Here is a 19,441-nt window from a genome sequence, read left to right on the forward strand (position 1 = left end):
AATATTTCACTGCTTGTTCAAACTACTTAGTTAAAATGAGCTGAATCAACACAATTCTTGGGATTTTTTTGGGACAACTTAATTGTTTGATGTTCAATCCACTTAAATTTGTATGAACATTCAAGTTAACTTAATTGATTTGTGTTAGGACAGCATGAAGGAATTGTGTGGAACCCAGCACACAGTGTTTACAGTGCACTGTAAGGAAATGCCAGCTTTTCACAAGATTTTACTGTAATTTTTCACTCTAAAGTACATTAGTATCACTTGATTACATTAGTATCACTAATTACATTAGTATCTACAGGATTTAACTGTAAATATTCAAAGTATTGTGTTCAATGTGTTGTATTCAGAATTTTATCGCAAAATTAATTAAATTAGCGTGATTACAGCAAATTACTGTAAAAAGGGCTCTCTATCTTTTGTATGTTAGTTATAGGAATTCAAACTCTTTTTATTTCTTTCAAATTAGACATTAATACAAATGAACTTATATGCTAGTATTGGCACTTTGATATTTCGAAACAACAGAATCTTATTGCATCCCCAAAAACAATTTGGTTACATCTTCAAAAATAACTTGAAAGAAAATCATCCTGTTTTGAAACAACATGAATCTTATAGTACATTTTTATTTTTGAGTGCACTGCACCTTTATTTAATTTTATAATGTTAACATTTAAATGAACATAACTTTGTGCTCAGCCAAAAACAAAATAAACTGGAACAAAAGTAATTGGTTCATAAAACCAAACACCGTTAATCACCCAAAATGATTTCAAAGTCAGAGTAAATGTCAGAATGACTAGCCGAGGAAAGCCTGCTTCACAATAAAATACAGTTTATTCTACAAGATAATAACACTGTGAAATCACAGAACTTTACTATCTACTGTGAAATTACACTATATAGCTGTAATTTTACAGTAATTTAATGTGACAAAATCACAGTAAATTACTGTAAACTACCTCAAAGTATTTTACTGTGAAAGTAATGCAATTATTAGCCAGTAAATTACTGTGAATTTAAGGACATTTTTTTACAGTGTGATCTTTGCCTCAACATTATGTATTTGAGTCCTTCAATCGCAATTCTTTATAAATATTTCCAGGTTATTAGGGTTCAAAATATGAAATGTAGGTTTTAATATAGCATTTTATATTCAGTGCTGGGTGTATTGAGGTAAAGTTGCTGTAATAAAGTTACTTTTTCAGTGGAAAAAGTCAAGCAAGGGACTTTAGGTGATTTAATTAGTAACTTATACTGTAATCCACTTGCCTTAAATAGAGTTCATTAATTCAACAGTTCTGTATAAAACAAGTCAGAGAAGCAGATAAATTGTATATTGCTATACAAATGCTATATTTTTGCAGAATATTTCTATTTTCTAAAGATGATTATGTTTACATTTATGATTGTCATTTTCAAGACAATAAAACATGCTTAAGTTCATGACAAAATATGGTATAAATTCAGAGAAGCAGAGTAACTATATTTATATACATCTATATTTATATACATCTATATTTCTGGTATTTATTTTGGTTGTTTAGTTACTTGATTTTACAATTAAAGGAGGTTACGATTGTCTGACAATTCACATAAATGAATGATAATATATGTTAAATATTAATTTGAAACATTTCGTGTTATAGTAAACATTGTTTAACTTTTCTTACGTATTATATCATGTTATATAAAGCTAAAAGGCCCTGTTTAACTAAAATATTGAGAGTTTTTTCCCCAAAACACGTTGAAATGTTTCAATTTTAATGAGTCAAGTAATTAAATACCTTTTAAGACATGGTAATAAGAAAAGTACAACTTTAAAATGTTTTAGAAGTACAGTTTTAATTATGCGATTAATAATTAGTAACTAAATCACTGTTTTGAACTTACCCAACACTGATTATATTACATTACACACATTATTTTATACACAAAATTACATCATAATTTGGCAATTTTGTAACTGTTTTCCCAGTTAATCAGCCCAAAATGTCAGCACAGATGTAATGATCGTGACAGGCCTCTGTTGTTGACATTAGTTTTAGCAGATTAAAAAAAACAGCACCGCACACAAGCCGGGCACATTTCAATCGCTCTCTGGCAAAAACAGATGTGCTCCTCCTGCACTACAGACTCATTGTCTTTCCGGTACCGGCACGAGCAACAAACAAAACAAAGACCAAAGCACTAGAGCAGCTGACAGGTTTCCAGGCAAGCTGATTGGCTGATTATCGGCTTTCATCATTGGTCAGTCCGGCGGTGGAGTCCAGTGGAACCGCAGACGCACTGACCGACAGACAGATAGACGGAAAGATAGACACTGGGTGATGGAGGGTTTGACTAAACATTTTATTTATATGCAGTTTTTGTATTATTATGGATCAATTCTGATAAATGTGTTAAACCCACCATCACCCAGTATCCACTAAAGTGAGTCTGATCGAACAAAAATCACACACACGCTCTTTCTTCAGCGCTGCAGAACACTCACACACATGTATCTATACTTAACGTAGAGCATGAAGTGTTTGGTCCAGATGCAGTTTTCTGGCTCAGTCTGATCAGATCAAACTCCATATCAACATTCAGCCATTTTGTTTAAAAGGAAAAGTTCACAGGCATTACAATTCTGTCATCAGCGCCAATCCCGTATGAGTTCCTACTTTCATAGAACAGGAGAAAAGATGTTTTGAAGAATGTTCAAGTTGCTCTATTCCATACTATTATTGTATGTAGTCTACAGGGTCACCTGCAGACATTTATTGCTATTCCAGTGTAGTATTTTGAACGATATCTGCGGATTTATTTTAGGTATAGTAACTAAAAGTTTCATCTTTGACTTTTATTCATGGTTTACAACGCAGAACCACTAAGTCTCATATAATATATCTACTAAAAGACCGAAAATATTACTTGACAAACGGTACTGTACATAAAGCATATAAACGTGTTCAATAACCTATTATTAATATAATATACAATTAATATAATGTATAATATAATATTAATATTAATGTACTTACATTTACATAGATAAGTAAATAGACTGAATGATGGATTCAAAAATCTATGGATTTCGGCAAGCGGAGATTTCGTGGGGGCCTAGTTGTAATGCAAATAACGCAACAAAAAATGGTTTGGTTTTCATTTTAATGTTCATAATGTTGGATTTTAGAATCAATATCAATTTGTTGAAATGACTTATCGATGAGGATAATAATAATAATAATAATAATAATAATAATAATAATAATAATAATAATAATTACAATAATAATAATAATAAAAACAACAACAACAAATAAAAGCTGATTATAAGAACATATAAAAATAATAATAATAATAATAATAACAAATAAAAGCTGATTAAAAGAACAAATAAAAATAATAATAATAATAACAACAACAACAACAAAAAATAAAAGCTGATTATAAGAACAAATAAAAAAAAATTATAATAATAACAACAAATAAAAGCTGACTATAAGAATAAATAATAATAATAACAACAAATAAAAGCTGATTATAAGAACAAATAATAAAAAATAATAATAATAACAACAACAACAAATAAAAGCTGATTATGAGAACAAATAAAAAATAAAATAATAATAATAACAACAAATAAAAGCTGATTATGAGAACAAATAAAAAATAAAATAATAATAATAACAACAAATAAAAGCTGATTATGAGAACAAATAAAAAATAAAATAATAATAATAACAACAAATAAAAGCTGATTATGAGAACAAATAAAAAATAAAATAATAATAATAACAACAAATAAAAGCTGATTATGAGACTAAATAAAAAAATAAAATAATAATAACAACAACAACAAATAAATGCTGATTATAAGAACAAATAAAAATAATAATAATAACAACAACAACAAATAAAAGCTGATTATAAGAACAAATAAAATAATAATAATAACAACAACAACAAATAAAAGCTGATTATGAGAACAAATAAAAAATAAAATAACAATAATAATAATAATAACAACAACAACAACAAATAAAAGCTGATTATGAGAACAAATAAAAATAAATAATAATTATAATAATAATAACAACAACAAATAAAAGCTGATTATAAAAACAAAGAAAAATACAAAGAAAGAACTAAACTAAATAGTGATTTTTTTCTAAATAGCGAGGTGACAAATTGTAGAATTATCAGAAAATAAATGATCAAATGTGTTCAGGAATTGTCGGGATTGTCCAGCCAAAAATGTAAACTCTGTCATTTACTCATCGTCCAGTTGTTCCAATACTCCTTGAGTTTCTTTCTTCAGTTGAACAGAAAATAAGATAATTTGAAAAATGTTGAAAACCTGTAACCATTGACTTTTAAAAGTACAAAAATGAACACTTTAGAAGTCAACGGTTACCAGTTTTTACCATTCTTCAGTATACAGTACCTTCCTTTGTGTTCAACTGAACAGATAAACAGGTTTAGATCAAGTAGGGGATGAGTAAATGATGACAGAAATTTCAGTTTTGGATGAAGAATCTCTTTAGCTATAAAAATTAAATATACATTGATTCTTAAACCTACAGATGTGAGTGATTCTCTGGTATATTTGTCTAATATCTAATAAACTCAGCTTTAACTTTTAACCAGTAAACAGCCTATACCTACAGTACACAATGATTCTGACTGATGACAAAGTGTGTGTTCAATAGGAGGAAATCATACGAGTTTGGACTGATTGAGGATGACAAAAGAGTGGTAAGCCGATGACCTTCACAGCCAATCACAGTTGAGCATGTGAACACAATGGCCAATCAACGGCATTTAAAGGGATAATTCACCCAAAAATGAACATTTACTCACTATTTACTCTCCCTCAAGTGTTTCCAAACTTTAATGTGTTTCTTTCTTCTGTTGAAGACAAAAGAGGATATTTTAAAGAAGGTTGAAAACATGTGACCATCGACTTTCAAAGTAGGAATACAATGGAAGTCAATGGTTACAGGTTTTCAGTATCTTTCAAAATATTTTACGTACAGAAGAAACTCATGAAAATTTTGAATCAAGGATGAGTAAATGACGACAGGACTGAACTTTTTGGGTGAACTATCCCTTTAAGAACGCACTCAACATTGTCCGAATGTTAGTGGGAAAATGTACTTTCAATATTTCATACCAATATTTTTCGATTTTTGACAGCCCTACACTGTAAATTAGCAGTTTTCGATATTTTGTGCTTTACATTTGTATTTTTTTTTTCATATATTTATGCTTTTGAATTGCATTATGGAACATTGATCTTCTGTCAACAACTATAACCTTGAAAACTTGAGACTTTTATGAACATTTTGAATAGTTTGAAGCAGTGATTCTCAAAGTGTGTGTGTGTGTGTGGGGGGGGGGGGGGGGGGGGGTCGCAGGACAATGACAGGGGGTCACTTGGTGATTTCCAAAAGTCAAATAAGTATCATTAAACTATTAGAATTACCATATTTTATCCAAAACCCACAGAAGCTAAAAATAGTAGTTAATAGTTACATAAAAGCAACATAACGGGAATGAAAAGCCAGCAGCCTTTCAATTATTCTTTTTCATAGGATTGGTTTGTTTACATTAGATTAACAACACAGCAATAGTGTCAGCGGCAGCAGATTGATTTTATAGCACCAAGTTAAACTTCCAGGGACCTTTATGGCAATCAAACACATTAAAAATACATACAGGCCACAACTAAACAGTGCGTACGTTTACATGGACACCAAAAATCGATTTTAATATGATTAAGACAATACTCTGATTAAGAGTCTACAATGTAAACAGCGATTTTTGATTCATTTAATCTGACTAAAGACAGAAATCTAATTAAGACATGTGGAACATGCCGATTTTAGTCGTACAGACATGTAAACACCTTAATCAAACTATCACCATCATGTATTGTCACATTTTGCGTCAGGATAGTCTATACACACGGCTGTTTGAAACTATTCTCTGCACCTACAGAGTCAGTGAAGGACCACAGAATGCAGAGGGTCTTTTCCCATACGGCGTGTGGAATCAAATTCTATTAAAACAACACTTTCAGCAGTTCAAACTGGCATCCAATATCTCGTTTGTCGCAGGGTGCACGCATGAAATGTTCCCGAATGAAAGTGAAAGTGCCAAACTGCAGTTAAAGTCGACAAATTAAAAATGAAACACCCGAAAAGACATGAAACTCCAGAGGAAATGTGGATAGCGCGATGACGCAATGACGTTAATCGATTATGTACTATAACATGTCAAACGGGGTCATGAAAAGAACATTCAAAATGCAAACTCATGTAAACACCATCATATTATTGTCTTATTCAGATTAAGGCAAATAATTCGATTACTGATATCCATGTAAACATAGTCACTGCGAACTCTGAGTCTCTAAAATCAAACCAAGAATAGACTTGTGCTGAAAACATTGTCCCCACCAGTCTCTTTTGGTGAGGTTAATATTAAATGAAACCAGTTAATAAATGACTCTAAAAGTATATGGTTGTTAGACTGCTGCACTTTTTTGTGTTGTTAATACGCTAGTGTTTATATAGGTCTATTGTTTCGTGCTCAACATTTGTATATTTATAACCACCTCCGAGGAATGTGGGGGTTGCTAGTCGGTGGCATTGTTATTTTGGGGGTTGCGGGGTGATTTATTTATTTATTACATATTTATGCCACATCAGCAACTTATGGCTATTTCGTGGCCAAATGGATACACATTAAACTACTACATGATAAAAACAAATTCGTATTATATAAAATAAATAAATAAATAAATTACTTAGACAATTATATAAAATATAAATAGATAAAATTTACAAAAAAAATAAAAAATTCTAATTAAATATGGTTTGTCAGTTCTATTATTGATATAAAAATGTAAAACTCTTCCTGGTGGGGGTTGCGGGGTGAAGTTTAAAGTGGTTTAAAGATAGATTGTCAGGGTTGGCGTTGTATTTTACGCTTCAAAACCTTGCTGTAGTAATAAACTGCCGGTACATTTTCTGTTCTTTAAGAGACTTATTTCTCCATTTCTTATACATTATATTATTTCAAACTACTAAGATGTCAATAAAAGTCACTTTGTTAAACTGTTGACTTGAATTTTCAACATAAAAAGTCGACAGAGCAGAGATCAAGCTCCAATAATGCAATTCACAACAGTAAATAAACGAAACGCACACAAAATACGGAAACTGTTAACAAACAGATGTTTTTTACTATGTAAATAAGCTGAAATCTGCTCAGACTGAGAGAAAGCAGAAAAAGCTGCAGCTCCCAAAGTGAAATGACACACAGAGAGAGAGAAAGAGCGATGTTTCGAACATCACAGCAAACAAACTCTTCAGAACAGTCACGAAATCATCAACCCCGCAGCACCCGCCACCACACAGAGACAGCGGCGCCATTCGCTGATTCCATGAAGGCGACGAGCGATCAGACGAACAAGATGGAGGAACATGTAAAATAAACTAGAGTGAAACTCATGAAAAGACGAACCAAAAATACAAATAAAAAATGAGCCTACAGCGGCTGATCACAGAAACGGGACAGAAAGCAAGGCTGATCACCAGAAGCACCTGAGAGCGAGAGAGGAGCGATTTGTGTACATACCTCCTGAGGAAAGACAACAGCCAAAATCATGGGAACAAACAAACAAACGAGGAAGAAAAGGGGAAACAAAAAATTGAATTAAATGAGAAATCATCCTCCCCACACGCTGCCTCTTTGACAGAGCAAGTACATATTGGGGTGAAGTTGGTTTTATAGTCGCACTTTCAGACTTTCACCTTCTTGATGTCACTTCAGAAAAGTATTCTTTGCTAGGGAAATTAAATTAGGAGCCAATCACTATCAAAGCACAGCAACATAGTGCTAATGTTGTTTTGAGGTCATACTTGCATGTGATTTCAGAGCGAATATTGAAAATACTATGGTAAACAATATAGGGACGTGTCACTTTGTTCAAAAATGAACAGTGTAGCCAACTACAGCCGTAACAGCACATATACACATTCACGTTACGCATTCAAATGCGATGTTTTTATTGATCGCAGTGTATTTTTATTATTTAATTATACTTTTTAACAAAATATGATTCAATTGTTCAGATTGAATTAAACGGCTAACTTGTAGATGGTTTCCCGATGGCGTCAAAACTTTGCATAGACATACGAAGTCATTCGTACCGAATGCATCTTTGCTTTTAAAATCAAGAGACGGTTCGGAATAGTTCCGAAAAAAGCACAGCTTAAAGAACGCGGGTATCTGGACAGAAAATAAACAGAAACTTGCAACGGTTGTCCGGCCTCCGAGCTCTTCTGATTCTGGTCCACTGCTATGGAACTAACAGTGATGAGCAGCGCTGCTTGTGAAAGTTTAAGATCTTTCAATTCACTCACGTGCGCGGATAATGCTGGGCAATTAATTGAACAGTGATCGAAATCGACATTCAGAATCTATAATCAATCTAATTTTCGAAAGGTCGATTATTTTTGATTACTTTCCCTACTGCATGTGGAGTCACGAGACCTCAAGTGTTAAAGGCTTTGCAGCCACACTTTGCAGTCACATCTGATCTCTGTTCAAGTAGAACAATGGAGCCATTCTTGAGCCTTATTTTACACTACATTGACGATGATTGGAAGCTGCCTCCAGAGATGCCTTGAGATATTTTCCATTCCATTAAAATTATTATTTATGTTAAAATATTTGTTTACAGAAGATGCAAGAAATGCGCTGTTTAAAATAATATTTACAGGATATACAAGTGTTATTTTATTTAGAAGAGATACCGCTTATTTTCTACTTTTAATATGAAAAACCTTGAAAATAGTTTATTTTGTTTCCAAAAGTTTTCTTTTATAAGAAAAACGTGACTGTTGGAGTTAAGCAATATGTGTTTTAATTTCATTTGTTCAACATTGATGTTCAGTAAATAATCGTAGATGGTGTATGTTTCCTTCAATTATTTTAAAATCAAGTAATGAACTCTTCATTTAAAAATCTCTCACCTGTGATATGTGAGCATATTTACTGTACAAAACATAAATAAATAATTGTTCATTAATCGTAATAAAGTTATAAATCAATTATTTAATTTAATTAATCGAGATTTTGATTTTAGGCCAAATCGGCCAGCCCTCTGCGCGGAGCTTCAAAAGACGTAAGAAGCAGCCAGAGTGGTCAAACACGTTTACATTAACCTCCTAGGGCTTAAGTGGCTTTTTAAAATACTTTGAATATTTTATATTGTATTACATACTGTATAACAATTTTCATGCATACGGTACGGACATACAGTGTCATCCTGCAACTGTTTTGCAGCATATGAAATGTCCCAAACTCTATTTTTAACTGTCCAAAATTGGGAAAAAATAAAAGTTGTTTTTACTCTCTGATGGTCAAAACAAGTTAAAAAAAAAATTCAATGTTAAATATGCATTAAAAAACATTCAGAAAAAGGTGTTCCATATAAATTCGGACCACGAGTTCACATATATGGACATCATTTTTCTCTAAAAGTACATCATATCAAAAGATGATACTTATATTTTTATTCTAATTAGGTTCCAATAAGCCCAAATAGCAAAGAGAAATAAAAAAATGCATGTAAAAAAACATCTTGGGCCTTAAGAGGTTAAAAAAACAATAGAAAAGTAGCAAATTGGAAAGCAAAAACTCGTTTTGTGTAAACAATCCCTACGGGCTCATTCACATCGAACACGCATTCTAAAACAAAAGAAGTGGAACTCAAAAATGGGTTTAAAAAAAGGTCCATGTGACGTGATATTATGAATGGGACTTAATGACAATAACAAAGCCGTTAGAAATTGAAAAACATTATGTTATGATAAGCGCTTGAAAATACATCATATTCACCTTATTCTCCGCGTACGAGTGGGCGCAGCCATTTGAACCATTTTGGCTCGAGACTTCCGGTCTCATTCACTTCCATTCATTTTTAAACGTTAAAAACAGCTCGTTTTGCTGCTTGGTGTTGCAAACTGATATTTTATTATTATATTATTCTACTTTGTCTGTATTGTAATGCAAACACTTGTTTGTAGAGTAAATAGTTTGACCGTTTTTTGCCGTTTATTATTCCTAGTCATTTCTCCCATAGACAGCTGAATCGGAAGTTCTAAAACAATCACAAAAACGCGCGCACTTCCGCATTGAAGAATAAGGTCAATAATATCTGGACAGGGCCATAATGAGCGTCTCCACGGCCACGATATAACGGTAAATTAAACAGTTGTCATGCCAACTTTCTACTATAAACAAAAGCTTTCAACGGTTGTCCCGCCTCTGAGCTCCTCTGATTGGTCCACTGATGTGGAACTGACACTGATGAGTAACTGCTTGTGAAAGTTGAACTTGACATGGTGTCTAAAAAACGTGGCGATCACGTGCGCAGAGCTTCTAAAGACACGAGTGTAATGGTCAAACACATGTTTCAATTGAAAAACAATAGAAAAGCAGTGCATTAGGAAGCAAAAACACGTTCTGTGTAAATAAGGGCTAAGGGCTAATTCACATCGAACACATCTTTGCTTTTAAAAACAAGAAACGTGGCACTCAAGAATAGGTTTAAAAAAAAGTGAACCGTAGCACGATTTGAAGCGAACCGAAGCTTGCAACGGTTGCCCCGCCTTAGAGCTCTTCTGATTGGTCCATGCTGTGAAACTGACAGTAATGAGCTGCGCTGCTAATGAAAGTTGAAGATCTTTTACTTGACATGATGTCTATAAAACGCAGAGCTCACATGCATGGTGCTTAAAATGTTAGCATAACGGTCACACACACACAGACGAGTCAATCAAGTATTTACATTTAAAACAACAGAAAAGTAGCGAATGGGAAAGCAAAAACACATTCTGCGCCCCTAAGTGTGTTAATTGGCTGTTTTAAAATGCAAGTTCAAGTTTCAAATATGATGTACGTCATCATAATTAATTTGTATTAGCCTTTTTTTTTTATTCGGCCAAAACTATTTTATTGAGAGCAAAAGTCTGAATGTGCGAATATAAAACCAACTTTACCACAATCAGGTACCTGTGCATTTCCTCCTGTCGCTGTGAATGACGGAGAGCCACTCCAAAATAAATCAGGCCAAATGTACATTGGAATCCATTCAGAAGGACAGAGAGAAAATGTGGTGCAGTTTTGGATCGGACCACTAGTGGGCACACATCATACTCACTGTAAACCAGAACTGTTTCCAAACTGGTGCATGATCCGAATACATTTACTTACATTTCTATTGAAGGGATAGTTCACCCAAAAATCGAAATTTGCTCACTTTCTAAACTTGAATGCGTTTCATTTCTTCTGGTGAACGGAAAACAAGATACTCTGAAAAACGTTAGCAGCCATTTCCTCCCAGCATTCTTCAGTATATCTTCATTTGTGTTCAACAGAAAAAAACCCATTTGGTTTATAACAAATGGAGGACGAGTAAACGAAAGAAATTTCAGTTTTGGGTGAACTGTCCCTTTAAAATAGTTTGATGTACATGTTTGTAAATTCTATCAGTGTGTTGGAATAATATTTCGAATTGATTATAATGTTGAAGTTCAGATAACCAGTTATCAACTTTTGTATATATGTCAATAATGTATTATAGGTGTATTGTATAGTAGCTAAAATAAATATAAAAAATAAAATACAAAATAAATAAAAACAATAACAATATAATAATATGTAGTAAAAAAATTATTTTAGCAATTTATTGACTTAAATATTTAAGTTGAATCATATTAACCTAAGTCAATTTAACTTAACATTAAATTGACTTAAATTACCTTGTATAACATAAATAATTAAGTTAGAAATGTGATCAATAAACAATGATAAATAACATAATTAATAAACATGATTAATAACAATAAAATAATAATAATACACAGTAAAAATATGTATTTATTGCCTTACCTTTAATAATTTATTGCCTTAAATTTTTTTGAAGTTGAATCATATTAAGCCCCGGTCAGATCACACAAATATATCACGATTTCGTCACGATTTCCTTGACGTGTGGTGTCATGGGGATTCATAAACGACAAATGGGCGTCGTGACACAAGATTCAATCGTTTCTTCACGTGTAATGTAGCATAGTTCACGATAACCAATTCCACGCCTGCGATGCCTCACGACACCATCGCAGAAAGTCTAGCATGTTTAACTTTTTTTCTCGTTCTTCACGACGAGTTCCGTCACGTGGGTGACACTGGTCAATAGGAGCACATCATTTCTCGGGTATCTCAGCAGGTGCTGCCGTTTATGCGCTGGTCAGGTTATCAAAAAATAGGCTGCATATTTACTTATGGGTGGGTCTCGGGTTGACAAGATCAATCTTTGGTTATGCAAACTTCAACTACCTTTTCTAAAATATTAAGGTGTTTTAAGCAACATAGTTTGTTCTTCCGAGGTAACCTGGGAACATGTTCAGTGCTGCGAATACATTGCAAAAGCATTTCCTGCTTATTCAAATTTGTCATTAACAGTAAAAACAGTTTAATATAGGCTTCTCTCAAAAAAATTTCACTGTAATTTTAATTAGGCTAGACTATTATTTTATTTAACAAACCAACATATAGCGGACTTGTTTTGAAGCACTTCACCTCAAATGTTATTAGTTATTTTTGAGATAACTGACCAATAAAACATACATTAAAATTAAGATGAAATTTATAGAAAACAAAATTAGTTTCGAAAGCATAATTTCCATTAAAAAATATACAAATTATATTTTTTAATTATATCGTTTTGCTCCTTGGAAAATGAGGATTTAATGAATGCTTCACTCTAATTGTTGTATCACAAACCTCTGTCAACTATATTTTTTAATATGTCATTATTTTAAAGATTATGTCTTGAGCATCTGATTTTCCCTCGCTGCTGATGTGCTTTCATTTTCTCCTCACTCGCGGCAAGTTCAGGCGAGGGTGTGATTAATAAGAAACTCATGGCAGGAAAATATACATTTAGATTTCTAAGATAATATCTTAATATGAAAAAGGAATCATAAGTTTGATCCAATCCATGTCGTAAGGAATGCCCTTAAATAATGTAGTTATTAGTTGTCAGCAAGCCTCAGTGTTTAATATGACTGAAAGATAAAAAAAAGTAGGATAAGAAATATTGTTATAGCAACAGTTGTGACTGCTTTGGGAAATAAAGCTTGTCATAGACGTCACGGGATGACTTATCATGAAAGAAAGTGTAGTCTGACACATCTGTTACCCACGACAAGTCAAGATTTTATCAAGACAAAAATCACATAATCTGACATAGTGACTTTCGTAACCGACAATAAAAATTGTGTGATCTGACTGGGGATCTAGTCAATTAAAATAACTTAAATTAACTTTAAACTGACCTAAATCATCTTGTATAACTTTAAAATTATGAAACATTTTTAAAACATGATTAATAAAAACTTATTAAAATATGCTGTCATGACTTACTGACCATATGCTTTGCCCTGTAATAATAATAACAACAATACTACAACTATTACTATTAATAGTAATAATAATAATGATAATAATAATAAGAAGAAGAATGATGACAATAATAATAATAATAATATTAATAATGATGACAATAATAATAATAATAATAATAATAATAATAATAATAATAATGATGACAATAATAATAATGATGACAATAATAATAATAATAATGATGACAATAATAATAATAATGATGACAATAATAATAATAATGATGATGACAATAATAATAATAATATTAATAATGATGACAATAATAATAATAATAATAATGACAATAATAATAATAATAATAATGACAATAATAATAATAATAATAATGACAATAATAATAATAATAATAATAATAATAATAATAATAATGACAATAATAATAATAATGATGACAATAATAATAATAATAATAATAATAATAATAATAATGACATAATAATAATATTAATAATGATGACAATAATAATAATAATAATAATAAGAAGAAGAAGAAGAAGAAGAAGAAGAATGATGATGACAATAATAATAATAATATTAATAATGATGACAATAATAATAATAATAATAATAATAATAATAATAATAATGATGACAATAATAATAATAATATTAATAATGATGACAATAATAATAATAATAATAATAATAATAATAATAATAATAATAATGACAATAATAATAATAATAATAATAATATAATAATAATATTAATAATGATGGCAATAACAATAATAATAATAATAATAATAATAATAATATTAATAATGATGGCAATAATAATAATAATAATAATAATAATAATAATATTAATAATGATGGCAATAACAATAATAATAATAATAATAATAATAATAATAATAATATTATTATTATTATTATTATTATTATTATTATTATATTAATAAAAAATTTAAAATAAGCAACATGACAATCATTACCATATGTTATAATGCATTAAGCACAGTCTATGAATATACAATTGAATATAAGTTATGAATTGAAGTAAAATAGATTAAATACACCGTTTCTCTTGTGATCTCACTCTGTTTACCAGCATCCAACTGCATTAACAAGGATGAGCTTCGACTCATGCAGCCGATTGAGTGTGATTACCTTTACATGAGATGGAGAAAAATGTGACGTGATGTGAGATCATCGGATGAGCTCATAGGACGAGTGTTTGAATGTATGTGTGTGTGCGTTTGTCTTAAATGTATATGAATGTGAGAGTGAAGCAGCCCGATCATCATTACTCTGAGAGGAAAAGCTGTTAGCTGTTGTTCTCACTCACCCAGTTTGAGCAGCCAGCCCTCTCTGTCCGGGTTGAAGAAAGTGTGTGTCAGGTCATTGCCGTCGTCCTCTGGGATTTTGAAGGGCTCGTTCTTGATGCTCTCGTACAGGTTCTGTGTGAGTCGAAGCAAAACACAATCAAGTTTATAAGATGAACAAGCTCATGTCAGTTCAGAGCGACAATAATGTCCTCATATGGCGAGACTGAAAGCAAAAGACAACCCCTTGCTAACACTTCACGTGAAGAGGGTGTTTTTAAGACTGCCATGAAATGTTTACGGCTGTTGGTCGGCCATTGGTCACTTTGGTCCATCTACACTACCTGACAAAAGTCTTGTCGTCGATCCCAGAAGTAAGAGCAACAAATAATAGACTTCTAGTTGATCATTTGAAAAAGTGGCAGAAGGTACATTTTTCTGATGAATCATCTGTTGAACTGCATCCCAAACATCACCAATACTGCAGAAGACCTATTGAATCCACATGGACCCAAGATTCTCACAGAAATCAGTCAAGTTTGGTGAAGGAAAAATCATGGTTTGGGGTTACATCAAGTATGGGGGCGTGCGAGAGATCTGCAGAGTGGATGGCAACATTAACAGCCAGAGGTATCAAGACATTTGTGCTCCTGAACGCGGAGAAGGTCAAGGTGCTCCAGGATTGGCCAGCCCAATCACCAGATATGAACATTATTGAGCATGTCTGGGGTAAGATGAAGGAGGAGGCATTGAAGATGAATTCAAAGAATCTTGACGAACTCTGGGAGTCCTGCAAGAACGCTTTCTTTGCCATTCCAGATGACTTTATATTCTGTACTGGACATTATTTCTGTTAAGTGACAAGACTTTTACCTGAGTAAAGTCAGACCTTACTGTCCTAATGAAATAATTAAATATCAAGACATGATCATCTTTTATTTTGGCAAAATAAGCGTAATCTAGAGGTCTTTGCCTTTCATATAAGCCACTTCTGATACCAAATGATCAACTAGAAGTCAAATTATTATTTGTTGCTCCTAAAACATGGATAGGCGACAAGACTTTTGTCAGGTATTGTATTTGATTTGTTGTGTTCCATACGTCGCCTCTCATCAGGTTAACATCTATTATGTAATGTCTACTATATAACGTAATATTGACTATTATTATAACAGTGTCGTTAATATTTTTCTTGACCTACAACTACAATGGTACAAATGGAATTTGTCATTAAAATGTCATTAAATATGTCAGCGCAATAGCCTAGTGGTTAGCGCGTCGACATATGGTGCAGTAGCACGTCAGGGTGTCCCGAGTTCGAATCCCGGCTAGAGGACATTTCCCTACCCTACCCCATCTCTCTCTCTCTCCAACTTCGCTTCCTGTCTAAATACTATCCTATCTAATAAAGGCAAAAAGGCCAAAATTAAATCTTTAAAAAAAAAAAAAGTCATTAAATATTATTGATGCTCTAATAAAATTATTAATGAGTATTTAATGAGAAATGCTAATGACAAATTAATCTTGTTTCACTGCAAAAAAGTGATCAGAAAAACAGAAATTACAACAAACTGAACAGATAATATTTTAGAACAAACTTATATCTTTGTTATATTTATATTTTAGTTTTGTGATATATTTATCATATTTCATTTAACAGAAAATCAATATTCTAATAAGTACTATTGTAGGTAAATACCAGAGTCAAATACTGAATTCAGAAGCTCTAGTAAGTCATATATTTATAGGTTTACCTTCCAACAAGACAATGACGCTAAGCACACAGCTAAAATGACAAAAGAGTGGCACAAAAACAACTGTTCTTGAATGGCCCGGCCAGAGCCCTGACTTAAACCTAATTGAGAATCTCTGGAAAGACCTAAAAATGGCTGTTCACCAACGTTTACAACCCAACCTGACAGAACTGGAGAGGACCTGCAAAGAGGAATGGCAGAGGATCCCCGAATCCAGGTGTGAAAAACATGTTGCAGTTTTCCCAGACTCGCGGTATTAGATCAAAATGGTGCTTCTACTAAATACTTAGTAAAGGCTCTGAATACTTAGGACCATGTGTTATTTAAATTTATGCTTTTTTAATAAATCAGCTGCGTGTACATTAATGAGGGGAAAAATATATAATTTAAATGATTTTAGCAAATGGCTGCAATTTTAAAAAACGTGACAAATTTAAGGGGGTCACAGAAATATAGAGGCCCACTACCACCACTTCCACACAGAAATGAATGGAACAGTTGAATATACACTGATAATGCATCCTAAGATTTGTCCCTGGGTCATTTGATTTGGTTTCATTCACACTGCAAGTGACTAATATCTGTAAGACTAAATATAACAGTATTTTAGGTAGCTTTAAAATCTCATCAAAGTCACACAACATATAATTTAGAGCACAGTTTGCTTAACATCACAATCTATCGAATTAAAATACAGTCAAACAATTTTTAACCCACCTGAGACGGTGAGGACATTTTCACATAGTCCGCGTGATATCAAATTTAAAAGCGAAAGCATTCAAAATGCGTGTTTAGTGCTAGGAATACAGGTACAGCAGGACTGAAATCTGAGAGCCGGGGACGGACAAGATGCCATGCATTTGTTCTGTTTGTCTTATTTCCCCTTTCAGCCAAATACTCATGATGTCATTTTTGCTGCCAAAAATCCCTAACTGATAGTTTTCAGTCATGTGACCTGTGCAGTGACCTGGCGGGTAAAAAAAGGTAGCTACACTAGGATCTACACAGAAACGCAGCACAAAAAGGTCATATTTCCATCGGTTTCGAGCTAAATTTGGATCACATATCAACAGAACAAAACAGAGATATGATCACAAACTTTAAATCATGGGCAATTGTGAACCCAATTCTACACCCGCAGCTGTTTTTCAGTCATTTAAAACTATGATATCCCTATCAGAGCTTCAATTCAGTGATATTTACATTTATCTTGTGGATATTCCTCAGTGATTTAGTTATTAGTGAGTGTTATAGCTCGTTTTTTTTTGCTTGGATTAATATTTGATGATAGGGAAAATCTATTTGTTCACTTCTGCTATTTATACTTTGACTTTGCATCTCAATGTATACCAAGTAGGCTTAACCTGTAAATTAGAACAGAAATGGTATAAAAACAATACAAATGTACTGACAATTATAGGCATCATCGTTTGTTATAGGTCAATGATGCTACCACTGGCACAAATCTACACATTTCTCCTTTCTGGCTGTTCTTTCTGTGAACGATTTGTGTAAAAACTATAGGTGGGCATAGATTAATTTTTTAAATCTACATTAATTTTGAAATTAATCTAGATTAAAATGGCTCATTCGAATTCTGCCGAAGGCATTCAGAATATGTGTGCTACCCAAATAATAAGTCTTTGAGAACGGGTTTCTCGAGCCAGGTGACGCATTAGACCAGGGGCTCATCTCCTGTTTCCAAAACGCATCACAAACTGCTTGAGAAACTTCTACCATGATAAATGGTGATGAAAATAAATTATGTTCAGTAAGATGTACTTGTGTTTACTAACTGTTTATTCAGTTAAACATGAATTATGAACTGTAGGCCTACATAAGCTCCAAACAGCGATTTCATACTTGCTTTTTGATGTACAGTACGTACATACAGAAAATGCTGCTTCTCAATGCCAAGTTCACAGAGTCTGACGGTGTGTCAAACATTGCATGTTTACATGGGCAACAATACTTTAACACGATTTTAATATGATTAAAACAATACTCTGATTAAGAGTCTACCATGTAAACAGAGATTTTTGATTACCTTAATGCGACTAAAGTCATAACTGAACTAAACAGAAATGGAATTAAGACATGTGGAGTATGCAGATATTAGTGGCATTACTGAAGTAAACACTGCAATCCAACTATTACCGTCATGTAGGACTTTGCCATATTTTCCGACAAGATCCCAGACACAGGCGGCTGTCAGTAAAGGACCGCACACAAAACACACACACAAACGCGCGCGCGCACACACACCGCGAAATGCGGAAGGTTTTTTTTTTTTACGTTTGGCAGGCTTTATTACATTCCATAACACTCTCACCAGTCCTTACCCCTTATTTGCGTCTAATACCCCAGTTTGTCATGACGGCGTGACTGAAATATTCATGAGTTAAAGTGAAACTGCCGATTCTGCAGCTAAAGTCAGGCATCCTGCTGGTTTTGATTCAGAAGGGCACTTTGTTTGTCAGACGGCTCACCGGTCAGGTATACATCCGCGCTAAACTATCAAGATGAAAGTCATCATAGCTTGCCTAGAATAGACCCAGCTCCCAACCCAACTTTGAGAATAGATTAACGGCGATATTTTTTTTATCGCGCGATAAGAGTCTCGCGTTAATGCAGCCATTAACGCAGATAACGGCCCAGCACTAGTAAAAACACAGCTCAGGTATGTTTCCCATTGATTAGTAATGCTATATCTTATTGCGGAACAATTATCTGTTTGTTTGTTTGTTTTTTTTGCCTTAAAAACAAAAATTCCACCCATGATTGGCAGTTAGTGGGAGATAATAATGTTTAGCCCTCCAAGGGGATGGGTGGAAGGCTTCCCTCCAATAGTGTGACAAACGTATTAGGTATCCA

The 19,441-nt window shown here is 32.8% G+C and overlaps 1 protein-coding gene across 2 annotated transcripts in view; it reads right to left on the reverse strand.

Moving 5' to 3' along the window:
• cyth1a (cytohesin 1a) overlaps positions 1-19,441 on the reverse strand; it is a 107,851-nt gene that overhangs the window by 13,844 nt on the left and 74,566 nt on the right. Inside the window, exon 9 of one of the 2 annotated variants that reach the window (XM_056454286.1) lies at positions 14,836-14,948. In XM_056454286.1, coding sequence (XP_056310261.1) covers positions 14,836-14,948 — 113 coding nt within the window. The remainder of the gene's footprint in view (positions 1-14,835; positions 14,949-19,441) is intronic. The other variant, XM_056454284.1, reaches the window with a different exon arrangement.

The sequence above is a fragment of the Danio aesculapii genome, chromosome 3 (assembly GCF_903798145.1).
Source record: "Danio aesculapii chromosome 3, fDanAes4.1, whole genome shotgun sequence".
In the NCBI taxonomy this organism is placed as follows: Eukaryota; Metazoa; Chordata; class Actinopteri; order Cypriniformes; family Danionidae; genus Danio; species Danio aesculapii.